This window comes from Lampetra fluviatilis, chromosome 8 (genome assembly GCF_964198595.1).
Source record: "Lampetra fluviatilis chromosome 8, kcLamFluv1.1, whole genome shotgun sequence".
Taxonomy (NCBI): Eukaryota; Metazoa; Chordata; class Hyperoartia; order Petromyzontiformes; family Petromyzontidae; genus Lampetra; species Lampetra fluviatilis.
The window spans coordinates 7,908,316-7,922,730 of NC_136282.1; the positions used below are offsets into that span (position 1 = coordinate 7,908,316).

At 46.5% G+C, this 14,415-nt stretch overlaps 1 protein-coding gene across 2 annotated transcripts in view; it reads right to left on the reverse strand.

Moving 5' to 3' along the window:
* Positions 1 to 2,035: 2,035 nt before the first annotated feature.
* The window catches only part of LOC144933822 (Wilms tumor protein homolog), a 35,836-nt gene continuing 23,456 nt past the window's right edge, over positions 2,036 to 14,415 (reverse strand). The window contains exons 5-8 of one of the 2 annotated variants that reach the window (XM_078859011.1): positions 12,666 to 12,837; positions 11,059 to 11,148; positions 9,516 to 9,599; positions 2,036 to 6,039 (exon numbers count right to left, since the gene is read on the reverse strand). In XM_078859011.1, coding sequence (XP_078715137.1) covers positions 5,918 to 6,039; positions 9,516 to 9,599; positions 11,059 to 11,148; positions 12,666 to 12,837 — 468 coding nt within the window. In that variant the 3' untranslated portion in view covers positions 2,036 to 5,917. Of the gene's footprint in view, positions 6,040 to 9,506; positions 9,600 to 11,058; positions 11,149 to 12,665; positions 12,838 to 14,415 lie in introns of both variants that reach the window. The other variant, XM_078859009.1, reaches the window with a different exon arrangement.

The window sequence follows — 14,415 nt, forward strand, 5'->3', positions numbered from 1 at the left end:
TATTATGTTTTATTTTTTATTATTTTATTATTTCCATTCTACGTGACTTTACCGAAAGAACCAAGAAGATGAATCGCTGCAGTCACGAAAGCTTTAAATCAAAGTATGCCTCTGTTTAAAAAAAAGATACTATTAAAAAAACACACACACTAAACGGAAAATAGGGGCGAAATGTTTCTCAGTTTGCCAAACACCCCTCAGCCTGGAGCTGCCCTCGTGCTGTGTGGGGGTGTGGGGGTGGGGACTGCGCGCTTCGCACAGGGCGCCAGTTGCGGGCAGCAGCTCGTGCAGGGCCGCCCTGACACCCACCCCCTCGTGTGCCACCGTGCCGGCCTTCATAGGCGCTCGCTAACAGCACTTGTAAGCCACCGAACAGCATCCAGTACTGTGTGGAGCGCTTGGTGTGTGTGCGTGATGTGAGGGGAGCGGTGGTCCTGGGCCTCCCCTAGGTCGACTCGGCCTTAAATGGGTACCTGGTGGGGCTGTGTTAAACATCGCTATCGGAGACACAAAGGTGGCCGGCCGGACGAGGCGCTGGCCACCCCCTCGTGTGCCACCGTGCCGGCCTTCATAGGTGCTCGCTAACAGCACTTGCCCCAGCAGACTGTTCAGGCGATACGCTGTGGTCGCCCCGACACTGTGTGTTGTCGTTGAACGTGTGATTCGTGCGTGGCTATTCAGGGCACAACGCACGCATTTGACGCACGACACAGTTTATTGCGCCTTTTACGCGACACGCGGGACAACACAGCACGTCAAATAACAGATACGACCACTCAATTCCAGTCTACGTGTGTTTTCTTCTCGGTTACAAATCATATAAGCTATTTCTCAATTATTACCAATAATGTTATTTTTTTTTTACAACAAAAGCAATATAAGCAGAATATCCCCAAAAGACGGTATACAACTGTATATTTACATCACGTCGCCCTCTGACTAATAATAAGAAAACAAATTGAAAATACTACAAACAAATCAGACGAAAATTTATCCAAAAAATATATTTAACAATAAATGCCTTGGGTTTTTTTGGACCAGCCTGGTACAGTCTCATTAGGTTCTGGAATATAATGCATAACATGTACGTCATCTAAGCAACCACAAAACCAGTGTGGTAGTTGACACGGCTTCTACAACAGACACATACTAAGTGTCAATAGATACACGTAGGAACTGCGCTTTTAAAAAAGAAGTGATTTAGTAACAACTAAATTACATGTCAATTATATTAAAAGAGAAACTAAAATGTTTAAGATGACGCTTAATAAAAAAAAATCAATACTTTTAACGCATGTAGTTTTCCTCCTTGTGTTTGTAGTGCATTTGCAGTAAATCATCGTATTAATATTGTAATGTCGGTTTTCAAATGCTGCTGAATACTATGAATTATATCAACGCATTAATACATCGAGAACAATGCAACTAAAGCAGTGCTCAGATCTTAATCACAATCTCATTTAATTGGCCAATCACACAACATATAGAGGATCTCAGAACTTGGGCAATTGTTGGAGCTGGCTCACCGCCGTGGCTGCTGCTGCCTCCACGTTTTTTTCGTGGTCCCTCATGCCTCTGGGCTGTGCCGGTGCATTACAAACTGAAACTATTATTATTATCTAATTTTGTCAATGCTAGAATGGTACAAGATTAGTGTGAGGATAATATTTGGGCAAAAAAAAAACCTGATAGTGCATTGATACTAACAAATACAATCCATCAGCATCTTTTGTCATGGTGTATTTAGCAACAATACACCGTTATCGTTCAGGGACATTACCTGGATTATTGATGCGACCCTTTGTCAACATGCACTGAGCAGAGTGGTGAAGTATGGTCAAATACTAGATTTGAAGCTTTCGTGACTGCAAGGATTCATATTCTTAGGTTTTTTTTCGGTAAAGTCACGTAGGTAAAACATTAAAATTAATAAAAGTAAAATAAAATAAAAATCACGTTTCGGAGGCAACACAAGCTTCCACCTGAAGACGGAAGCTTGTGTTGCCTCCAAAACGTCGTGATTTTTATTTTATTTTACTTTTATTAATTTTAATGTTTTACCTACGTGACTTTACCGAAACAAAACCTAAGAATATGGTCAAATAACCCGCGACGACCCACACGGAGCGGGGAAACCCTCATCCAGCAGTTGATCGACACAAATGGCTGTACACGTGCACAACAGATATAAGTTCCAGTCTGATTGCCGCTGGTAAATATGAATGGGTGAGCAAGCAAAAAGGTGGACATTTATGGGAAAACATTTCTTCCTAAACGACGCACGTAATGGATCCTGGTACCATTAACGATGCCCTCAATTTGCGATTTTATTTCGGCAGTCACAATTCGTCCATTTGTTAAGAGCAGAAATATTCCGGGCACAACGTAAAAATTCCATCCAGTGCGACGAGCCCGTGAAATGCGTGCAATCTACACACGGCATATACTGTGACATCTCAAAATAATAACATCATCATCATCATCATCACTCACCAATGCGGTACATTACGGCAGAAAACGATTTAAACGGGCCAAGGATCAGGAGGTTGTTCTGTAAGTGCGACCTCCACATCAATAACACAGCCATCACCACTTGTCCGGGTGCATCGTTAACCAGAACGGGTCACGCGCAAGACCCGTGCGTTGCACGTTCAACTCGATCTGCAGCCTGACCCAGGGCTGGATGTACACGGTGGTGGTGGGGGGGAGCCACACGGGACATTCGTCTGGCCCTTCTTCGTGCACTGCAGTGCCACTTATTGTAAAGTAAGTGGCTGCTGTTTCGTGTCCATCGTTTGTACGCAGTTTCAACGCGAGTTTTATTCGGGGGGGGGGGGGGTGGTAATCTGGGTTATTGGATCAACTTGACGATGGTTTGGGGAGAATCGTCATGAGGCATCAGGTCACTCACGCAACGCAGTTTCGTTTTATACAGCGTTGTGGCGTAGATGAACGCTCGCCCCGTCCATAAGAAGGGCTCGCATCGGCTGGGTGTGCATCTACGCGTGAACTTTATAAACACTTCAGAGCTCATTGAGACAAAGCAACAAAACGTTTAACTTGTGGACAGGCAAAACATGTAGAAAGTCTGCCTCTATTGAAAGTTGTTTTCTATAAAGCCAGAATTGTCTCCAGTGATTTTATCGCAATATTACCGCGTCGTGTTTATAGAACACGAAGTCAGAAACTGGCCACGTATCCTGATGCGGCAAACCGTGAGGTACACACGGTGTGCAACTCGTCCCTGGTTTGTGCTTGCACGAAGATTGGTAAACACAAGAAAGGTGTTCCCGTGGTAGGTCGCGAGGTCGAGAAGCCCTGGTCGAGAGGAGCTGCCAGGTTGAGAGGTGGCAACATTTCTGCCACACACTCACGCTTATGTTTTACTTCTACTACTTGTTATTCCAGTTGTGCTACGACACCTTGTCATGAGGCTACGTGTCCATTCGAAAAATCTCGCAAAGCAGCGCATCGCCCCGTCATTGAGAATGGCCTGCAGAAGTAGACATCACAGCACTACTTCTGAACTTTTTTTCCCCACGTACAGAGAAATGTTCATGGTGTGGAAGTCAAACTGATATTGTTAATTAATTTTGTCAAATTAAGTGCACGACCAAATGTAGTCAATGATGCCAGGCTGCGACCATCAACGCATTACACTTGAGGATCTGCTTCAAATCATGGGTGGCTACCAGGATTCAAACCCACCCAGGCGGCTCCCAGTGATGCCGACTCAGTGCTCGGGCCCATGGGCCCACACGGCCACTCCTGTGTACCGCTACACACGCTGCAATAACACCGACCGAAGCCATCTCGAACCGTGCCGATTGGTGAGCACTAATCGCGCGTGGGTGACAGACTCAGGCAATAAATGCCACATGTGTGGCCGTGTCAGTTCCTGCGCACCAATCAAATGCATCGCAACAAAACACCGCATTCACGTCGTGACCCGTTTTCTGTTACGACGCGTACAATTGGTGTGCGTCGTATACGACTATTCAATGACGGACACACAGCAGCGACGCCAATTGTGTAATATTGAGCATAAATTCCCACAGCGCAAATACCTCATTCCTCCAACTCATCCTTCCACTGTGCCCGGGATGGACATTCCAATAGTAATGCTTTGCAGGTGTGGGACTTTCGCTAGGAATCTAGGGTCATGTTTGCCATACCAATAACTTCGTTAAGGGACAATTTATCTCTCGGCAGCTATAATGTGCATCGTGACCAGGACCAACGGAAAGCCACGGAAGTGACCATTCTCTTGCGATGCCAAACACGCGCACGACAACTTCTCGTTGTCACAACGCGCCAGGTAAATGCAACTCGCAGTGTCTGATAATTTAAAAGTGTAGCGCTGTCGATGTGCAATATATATATTTATTTATTTTTTCTACAAAGCGAAGGGCCACCTTCCGAGTATTTCTATCGGCCCCGATAGCGCATTGCTTCATATTCCTTTCGCAGTGCCCTCTGCTGAGCACGGTCGCGCTACTTTGTAGCGAGCAGAAGAGATCGGGAGAAACTACGTAAGGTCAAACGGCCGCTCGCTCGGACCGTTATAGACACAGCGCACATTGGCGCTCCTTTGTTCATTTACAGGAAGTGTTATCATAGCTTTATGCCAAACACACGGCACTGTTGTGTGTCCTACACAGAAAACAATGAACTGCCTATGAAGGAAAGGACAAAAAGACACCAACGGACATTCCACAACGGAACGACGCATTAAAGAGAAAACGACTCAATATGCGTTGCTCGAAAAAGAAGGTTCCGACACGCACATTGTATACATGGAGGATTACGCACATGCTGCTTAACTGCTGAGGTTGCTGCTTCGGCTGACGTGTGACAGTTTACTAATCCAGTTAACAGAGCAAATGTTTATCGCCCAAACACAGAAACAGCCCACCTCGGCAAAAAAAACAACAACACCGGAGAGATTCCACAGGAAGAATTCACAGATTCGCGGATCCAAAAACGTGACGAACAAACTCGGAAGGGGGCTTCATTGAGAAGATGACGTCTACACACAACCATTGTCACGACAGTAGCGGTAATAATGCATGCGCAGGCGTTGTTATTTACAACAGCTTCGCAGAGACGCGAAGCTATTGATCACACTCATGCCCTGGCATGAGACCCAACAGAGGCAAAGACGTGCTCACTGCACGGTGAACCAAGCCACAAAGTGGCATCATGGGACCAGTGGAAATTCCCAGAGAATTTATTTTAACGTCAATCATCTGTGATTGATGGCCAAATCTAACAGTGGTGGGGGGCGAGGTGGGGGGAGTGGTGGTGCAGTGGTCAGCGCACTGTAGTGTGAACCCCGCTTACTTGAGCTGGATTCCTGTCCACAGTTACCATCAGTGGGGAGTGATATTTGAACCGGTTCTGCCTCCAACCCTCCACCCCTACCCCCCCCCCCCAATCCACCGACACCTCTTCACCAAACTGCACGGACCAGCGTCGTGAAGTATGGCCACACAACTCCCATGACCGACACGGCGTGAGGAAGGTGTTCATCCAGCAGTGGACTGACAAAGAGCTGTAACATTATATATATATATTATCTACTGTTGGACAGGACACCGTCTCCCTTCACCGCTGCACCTGAAACCCCCAGTGTGGAGCACAGCCGTGAGTGACAAATCATTTTGCCGTGGGGGGTGGGGACAAGGGGGGGTCGTTGTCCCAACTCCTCCGAATTCATTGACACCAACGCACAAAAACTAACTTCCGAAAAAGGTGGCGTGCAGGCCGACCCAACGGGGGCTCCGCCTTGCACCTTCCGTCGCCTTCCAGGTAGCCGTGGTGAAGGAGACTTCCCCTCCTCGCTGGGCACCTCGCACGGGGTTTCTCGCTCGGGGAAATTGCGAGGGAACGGTCTGTCCGCTTTCCCCGGACTCTCTCAGATGGGCAGCTGCAGCTTGGTGACGTTGCGCTGGTGCATGTTGTGGTGGCGCACGAGTTCGTCGGAGCGGGCGAACTTCTTCTGGCAGTTTGGCCAGCGGCAGACGAAGGGCTTCTCGCCTAGAGGCAGCAGTGACACACGCAGCCGAGGGGAGTCCGGGCAGCGTTAGACGAACGAAACAAATATATTTTTTGTTACATTTGCCAGGTATTGGCTCTTTTCAAGAGGCGACCTGGCCGCAAACGATTGCTTCAACGAAGTCGCTCATCGTGTTGGAATTTATAGCAGCAGCTTAATGATCTGACCGCATGTTGATTCTAAATGTGGAGGGGGGGGGGGAAACAGAGGACCCAGAGAAAATTCCTCGTGACTACTCGAGAGAGAGAACACACGAACTCCAAATATACAGGATTCGGGCTCAGGATCAAACCTACGAGATCTCCTGCGTACTAGGCTAGGGAGATAACACCTTCCTACTCTAGAAGCTGCACAAAGTGTGCACGAGTGGGGCGCACAGATGATACACCTGCCAGTTTCATTTCAGTCGGTTAAGCCGTAACTCCTGGGAGTGGCTCGTGACCTCGTGCCAGGAAGCCTTCAACACTCCACGTGGCCAAGGAGCCTTTGACACTTCGAAGTGCCTCTAGCCTGGCGCAAGTGCTGGAATGATGTCATCTCCACTTAGAGGCGAATGGTGGTTGTTCTTGTGGAGGGGTGAGTGTACAGCGCTTTCGGCAATCCACTGCTGGGCGGGAATTTTCCTGCACCGTGCCGGTCACGAGGGTCGTTTGACCATACTTCACCACGCTGGCCTAGTGCGGGTTGGTGCAGGTGGGGAGTGTAGACGTTGGAGCATGGTACGGTAGAACAATGGTTGTTGCTGTACTGCCTTCGACTGCTCGCAACGTAACACAGCGCCCATACCCACGTCGTTTTGCGTTGCCCTCACAATGTCGGGAGTAACAAGTCGTACTTAAACTCTTTGTTTTTCTTTTTCCGGTAAAGTCACGTAGGTTCAAATAAAACAAATAAATTAAATCACGACGTTTCGGAGGCAACACAAGCTTGATACTGCAATTTTGATGCGACGGTTTCACCTGAAGACGGAAGCTTGTGTTGCCTCCGAAACGTCGTGATTTAATTTAGTTGTTTTCTTTTTACCTACGTGACTTTACCGAAAAAAAACCAAAGAGTATGAATCCTTGCAGTCACGAAAGCTTCGAATCGAGAATTAAGTCGTACTTACATGCTCACCGATAGCAAATGTAAACCTCCACGGTACTACTACCTCGGAGTACTTATTCTAAGTACTCTGATGTCAAGGCTCTGTCTCTGGAGTGATCGGCCTTTTGCCAGTGCAGCTCCCAGACTGTGGAACGTTTGTTTTTGCCTTTGGTAGTAAGGCAACCGGAGTCGCTTCGAGCTATTTAACTGGCCTTTACCCCACAGTTCTGGCCCCTTACCCTGGCGCTGTTAATTTCCTGGCTTTACAAACACAGCGGCGCATTGGGGTTTACGGAGGAAATGCGCCTTGCCAATGTAAATTATAATTTAAGATTAATAATTCTTATTCTTATTAAGATGATGCCATTCATCTGCGTGAACCCACGATTAGTTACTGGTTATCATATATAGTACATTCCTACATTGTATTCACGTGTAAACATAAAAGCGTGTTTACACGTTATTTAAACTAAATGTAAGTATACTATATATTAATTATATTCATATGGATATATACAAATTATATATATATACACGATATCGCAGGCTTGCTGCGATAACATGTATACGATATGAAATGTCACGATATGGAGACTATCGCATTATCAGTTTCCCTGAACTTTATAAATGCATTTTACATTTTATCATTTTGTTTTTGTGCTTTACCGTACTGTACTTCGAGTACGAATTCAAGATTACTTTGACGTTCAACTGCAGTTCACTCAGTATAAGCCCATCATGAGTCTTCGAATGATTGTGACTTACAATCTATAGCGCAGTTATGTCAGCTACTCAATAATAAAATAACGAATTGCTCTACAGACACGATTATGTGACCTTTTCAATGACGTGCACTCTGGCAAACATTTTTTTATTATTATAAAACACTGAATTGTTTTGTTCGGACTATTTTATTATTGTTGTTGTGGACTTTAATTGTGATTCCATAAATATTTTTCGAGGAAAGGAAATACAGTACTACGAAAAGTTAAACAAGCGGCAGTAACAACAATGACGATACTCTGAAACACGGACGATGCGATTACCGACGATCTTATATTGTACAATATATCGCAGTGTTGCCATGTCACCGTGACCCTAATACGCTCGATAAATACAATTACTATGACGGTTGGCTACGTACGGTCCGAAAGAAGTTCCACATACATACACAATATCTGCACGTTATTCGTAAATTATTTTTGGGTCAAGTTGCGCGGGTACAATGCTAATGTGTGTGTTGTACACCCTACCTCCACCTGACACAGCAAAAAAATTATGTCGTCACGTATGCAAAGGACGCCAATTTGTATTGCTTCAGCACATCACTCATATTGAAAAGTTATCCTAAATATTTAACAATTTGGTACGACGTTCCGATGAGGTTCTGTATCTATGTGTGTTGAACTTCTTTTGCACTGTACGTAGCCAACCATGCCAATCGGAGGTGCGGGGGAAGGACAACAAGCTAAACACATAAAGCAGTTCTAAAGAAATGAGTTTTCAATCTAGATTGAAAAGTGCATTGCTCCAGTGGCTTCCTAATATCAGAAGGAAGAGCGTTCCAGACGGCCGCAGAAGCGAATCTGACAGCGTGCAACGCAGTGACCATCTTTAGAAGTTTAACTGTTGTGGGGGTTCTCTCGAACACGTGGGTGTGCTGAAGCAATAAAAACCAAACATGTGGCGCGTTTGTTCGTCACGTGAGAACTTTATTTATTTGGCTGCGTCGGGTGGAGGAGGGTTGTACAACGCACACTGGCTTTTACTCCTCGTGCGATCTGAACGAAAAGTCGATTACGAATCATCGCTTTTGTCGCGAAAGCCCACCTGTTAAATAAAAAGACATGCTATTGTTCACATTTAATTTGCATCGTGTTGATCTACAACTTATAACAAGTGTGTTACCTAATCCTTACAGTATTTACAAACGTTTCAGTAGAAGCTGGATTTAAGCACAGTTCTCAAATATCATGGGACCTCCTTTGCCAATACCAAAACATGAGAATAGGTTTTCCCCTTTTTCTGGCAACAAAACAGGTGTTGAGATGTTAAAACACCAAACCGAAACCTTTTACAAGGAATCATGTCTGCATTAACCACAATACTTGTGGTCAGAATGAAAACAAAAAAACATACTATGATAATATATTGGCATTGTTTTTAAACTGATAGAAGCAACACATGATTACATTACATTGGTCGGGGGGCGAAGGCAAAGATAAACTTCTGATATCAGCACCCTACTTCGGCTGACTTTGCTCCAAGGGGTGTGCTTATATCCAGCATCTGCGGTACAGCATTCCGATTCAGCGACGTGTCTGCAATGTGCTCAAGGGGAATAGAAGATAAAAGTACGCACTTGGTTTACCTGTATGAGTCCGCGTGTGGGTCTTCAGGTGATCAGACCGGGCAAACTTGCGGTCGCACATTTTGCACTGGAATGGTTTCACCCCTGTGACACACAACAAAGACAAAAGATCCCCCCCCGTGTAGCCTTAACAGACTGTTGGGGCAAGTGCTGTTAGCGTGCACCTATGAAGACCACCACAGCACATAAGGGGGTGGGGTAGCCAACACCACGCCCGGCCGCATTTATCTCCCTAGTTGCATTGTTTATACATTGCACCAGGTTACTCATTTGAGGCTGAGTAGACCTAGGGGAGGCCCAGGACTGGTTCAAATATTCGCCACTGTAAGCCTTGTAGCATGGAGGGGCAAGTACTGTTCGTGAGCTCCGATTATAGCTGCCAGGAAATGCAACTGGGTGGTGTGACCAGTGCAAACACGATGGCAAATATCACATGTCCTCCCCTGTAGCCTACATCGGCTGATGCGGCAAGTGCTGCTAGTTAGCGCCTATTCAAGCTGGCCTGCCACACAGGTGGGCGGTGTGGCCAGCTCCACACCCAGCCACCTCGATGGTCTCTCCAGTGCTGATGTTTACACACAACACCGGTACTCATTGAAGGGTCAGGATAGCTTCAGACACCGTCATGTCGCTTGTGGTCTGGATTAAAACTCTGGGATCGTAATGCAATGGACTGATCATCGCGTTGCAGACCCACAAACAACAACAACAACAATAACCGCCGTTCACCATTCAGTGGCGGTGATATCACCGCGGCGTTTGTGCCACGCTCGTTTTTTTAAAAAGTTACGTTTTAAACTGAGAATATACCGTATCGTTTTAAAATTCAAGTTACAGATATTTTCATCCATGCTCACTGCACTATATGCATTTGTACAGCAATGGCTATATCCTAGAGGCCACTGTAGCCTTCACGGGTTTACGCGTTTGCTCCACATGAGGCACCCATCAGTGGCATTTGTCCCGATATGTCAACAGCACATTCAGTTCCGTTCGCTCTGATACAGAGGAAACTTTGGCTTCGGGGTCTTTAAATTCCAGTGTGCGTACACCACCGTGTTTGTAAACATATTGTAGTCCTGCCATCACCAAAATATCATGGAACAAAAAAAATGTAGAGAAAAAAAATCGCGCATATGCATGGATGATGTTTCGCGCTTTCCAACGTTCGTTTGTCTCGGGAGGTACATAGTCATGATCAGGACAAATGTTTTTTTGCATATTTGCGAATAGATTTTTTTTTTTAACTCTGGGTTGTGTCTCCAAAGTTTTGGCCAACGCTTTGATCTACTTTGACCGCCGATAGCAACGCAACTTGATGCTAAAAGTTTAGTTCACATTGGATCATCTTGATGAGAGTTACAGGGCCCCCGTCCGTGCCCCCGGCTGTTCAGGACAGAGATGATTGCGTACACGCGTTCAACTGTACATGGACAGCATTCAAGAAACCACACGCGCATGATCGATGATCCGACTGCTGTTAAGAGTTGGGTTCGATGATTGTGTCGATGCCGTGTTTTTTACTCCACGAGTTCTTGCTCACCTGTGTGCCTTCGCTGATGCCTCTTGAGCTGATCGGAGCGAGAGAATCGCCTGCCACAGTCCTTGTAGTCGCACTGGTAGGGCCTCTCCCCTGCACCCGCAGACGGAGCTCTCATTAGCCACCAACCATCGGCACCGTCGTTGTCACCGTCACTTGGGTGAACGTCTCAAACGTCGGTGACACTCACGCACCAGTGCACGAGTAACCCTTACCTCCGAAGCACGAACATATTCGCTATCTACGCTGTGTCCTCAAAATAGCGTGAGCGGTGATATATATATAAATATCGTGTTTCGGATGTAATGTGGTTTTTGGAGGGACGCAAAAAATGGACCGGCGTGCAGAGCAATTCCGACTCGTTGGTTGCTGCATCCCCACGCTGTAGCGGGCCTCCACGCACATTTAGTGCCGCACTGCACGGGAACGACTGCTTTAGTGGATTGTGAGTTCCAGCATTGCCTTGTAATTTTTGGTGGTTTCAGTGAGGATTTTTTTTTTAATATTTGTTTTTTATCACTTTTACAACATAAAAAAGTTACTTTTACTTTTGCTTGGTAGTCGGGTATTTACTTACTTGGTAGTAGCTGTATGTATTATTTGGTCCTCATATAATTAATGTACAGCGTTATGGGATGCAATTAGTATGAATTTCGCTATATTAAATGAATGTCAGTTACATTGCATGCTGTAAATGGGCTCAATTTGGTCTGCATGGAAATTATGGGGATTTGTTACAAGAACGGATTTACCAGGGCATCGCACCTCTGAATTAGCCCAGTATTAGCATTGCACACCTGTACCCGTTCTGCTTTTCTCAGCATCGTCCCCTTTTTGAGCGCTAGCAGAACAACTCCTTGTAAGTTGTGTAATACTGTAGAACACCGCTCAAGACAATGCATTTGCACGTCCTGAAATCCTTCACTTTTCTGGCATTGTGAGATATATTTCTTCTCCAAGTGATATTTTCTTTTGTCTTGTGCGTGTGTGCATCTCAAAGGTGGAAACCCTTTCCGAGGACACACGCGCAACCACAGCTGAGTCCTCCTCACAGCAACTTTTGCCGAGCCATTGAAAAAACACGGTCACTGCATCGCGCTCTTTCAGATGCGCTTCTGCGGCCGTCTGGAACGCTCTTCCATCCGATATTAGGAAGCCACTGGAGCTATGCACTTTTACATCTAGATTGAAAACTAATTTGTTAAGAACTGCTTTATGTGTTTAGTTTATCTTCTTTCTCCTGCACATCCAATTGGTTGGCTACGTACGCATGCTTGGCTACGTACGGTGCAATTGAAGTTCAACGTACACGCATATACGTACGTGACTGGCGCCACCATCTCACAACGTCTCACAACGTCGAGGCGTACGTTCACATGTGTCAGTGTTCTTCACTCAATTTTAGAGGAGGGGGGGGGGGCACTTTCGCCGATAAGCCACACAATGTCGACGTGAGGGCCGCCACACCGTCGGGAGTTTGACATCACGACGACTACGGGGAGTGTTTTCACATTTGTGCATTGTTGGCGCGGTGGAGTTGGGGGGGGGGCACACGTCAGGGGCCGCATGAAAGGCCGCCCGGGGGGCCACTGGCAATGAGGAGCACTGACCCGTGTGCTTGCGGCAGTGCATCTGCAGGTGCGACAGCTTGAAGTAGCGCTTGCTGCAGCCCGGGTAGTTGCACATGTAGGGCCTCCTGTCGGCACGGCCCCGGCCGGACGGGGTCCCCACGGCCTGGGTCAGGGCGCCGCTGGCGGCCCCCGACACGCGGCGCATCCCTTGCTAGAGACGACGCCGAGGGAAGCAAAGAGGGGGGGGGGAGTAGGGGAGGGGGCAGCCGACATAGGCGATTGTTACAAATCGCAGTCACGCGAGGGTTTAGGTAGCGTCTCAAGACGCTGTGCAGAAACGTGGGGAGCGAATTTTTTATATCGGAGAGTTGGTCAGTCATACGTCTCTCTGTGAGTCTAAGGGTGCCCCCCGTCTATCTCTATGTTCGTCTATGGGTCTCTATGTGAGTTTGCGTGTCCCTTACGTGAGGCTGTGCATGTGCGTCTATACTATAGAATGCAACAACAATGTGGATTTATGGAGCATCTTAATGCAACCACACCTCAAGGCGTTGCGCATAAACAGTGGGTGTGTTTATTTCATCGAGGCAGCTCTCTGTGTGAGTGTATGGGTTCCTATATGAGTATGTGGATCTCTATGGAAGTCTATGGCTCCCTATGCGATTATGTGGGTCTCTGTGGGGAGAATACAATGGTAATACAATGTGGATTTATATACACTGACTTTCACGTCAGTCTTAGAAATTGCACTCCTATCGTTTTTTAAATTATTTGCTGTTGTACTTTCTGGACATCTGTGAAAAAGAGCTTCATAGCTCATCGGATTCCTCCAGTCCAAATAAACATTCTGATTCTGAATTCCCGGAGCGGCGTTCCAGGTGGTTCCATCTGCGATTCAGGGCACCACTCCCCCTGCCCAATCACCCGAAGGTTCCAGAAGCTTCACCCCGAGGCAACCACGATGGCCCCAGGATTTCACGACGCACGAAAGAGCTCGTGACGCGTTGTTTTCGAGAAGAAGAAAAAACCGCTAGGAAAAAGGCGTTGTTGTTGTCGTTGTTGTTCAACACAGAAATACTTGGAAAGGTGACGGCGGTTGCATTTTTCTCAACTACCCTCCCCCCCATTAGCATTTGTTCCTCGCTTTCAGAGAACAATTGCACCCAGCTTTCACTCGGTGCCCTCCTGGGAGACTGCCTCGCCATCAACAGCCGCGATTGTAATTTGATGTGAACTGGTGAAGCCCGCTTCCTCAGGGCACCACGGATGCGAGCAGCGGTTACTGCCAAAGCCGTCGAGAGTGTTCCCAAAGCGCTCATAGCCAGAGCGAAATGAGTTCGTTGAGCAGGCGAGGGATTACTGAGACAGCGTCGATCTGCATTCTCTAACGGAGACGCGGAATAAACTCGATGAGTGTGGTTCTTCTTCACCCCCTGGAGGTGCGAGATGCCCCTTTTGGGGATGTGAGACCATCATGGCCAGATTCTTCTTTTAGAAGGTAAATAATCGAAACACAAATTCAGCACGTAAGACCAACTGCTTTGTTTTGTCAAACCTATGCCCTGTATGCATGAACATTTTACATTTTTATTTACGATTGAGGGGAGTGTGGGAGTCCCCACCCAGAAAAAAAATCTAAAGTTGAAAACGAATTTCCTGCCTAAAATATAAAAAAATTCACTAACACAAAGGATGGACTTTTTATTTATTTTTTACAATAATGTCTAATAGTGTATTATATTACATTGCTCTGTTTTTTCTTTTTTTTTACCTTTTCTTGTTTCATTGT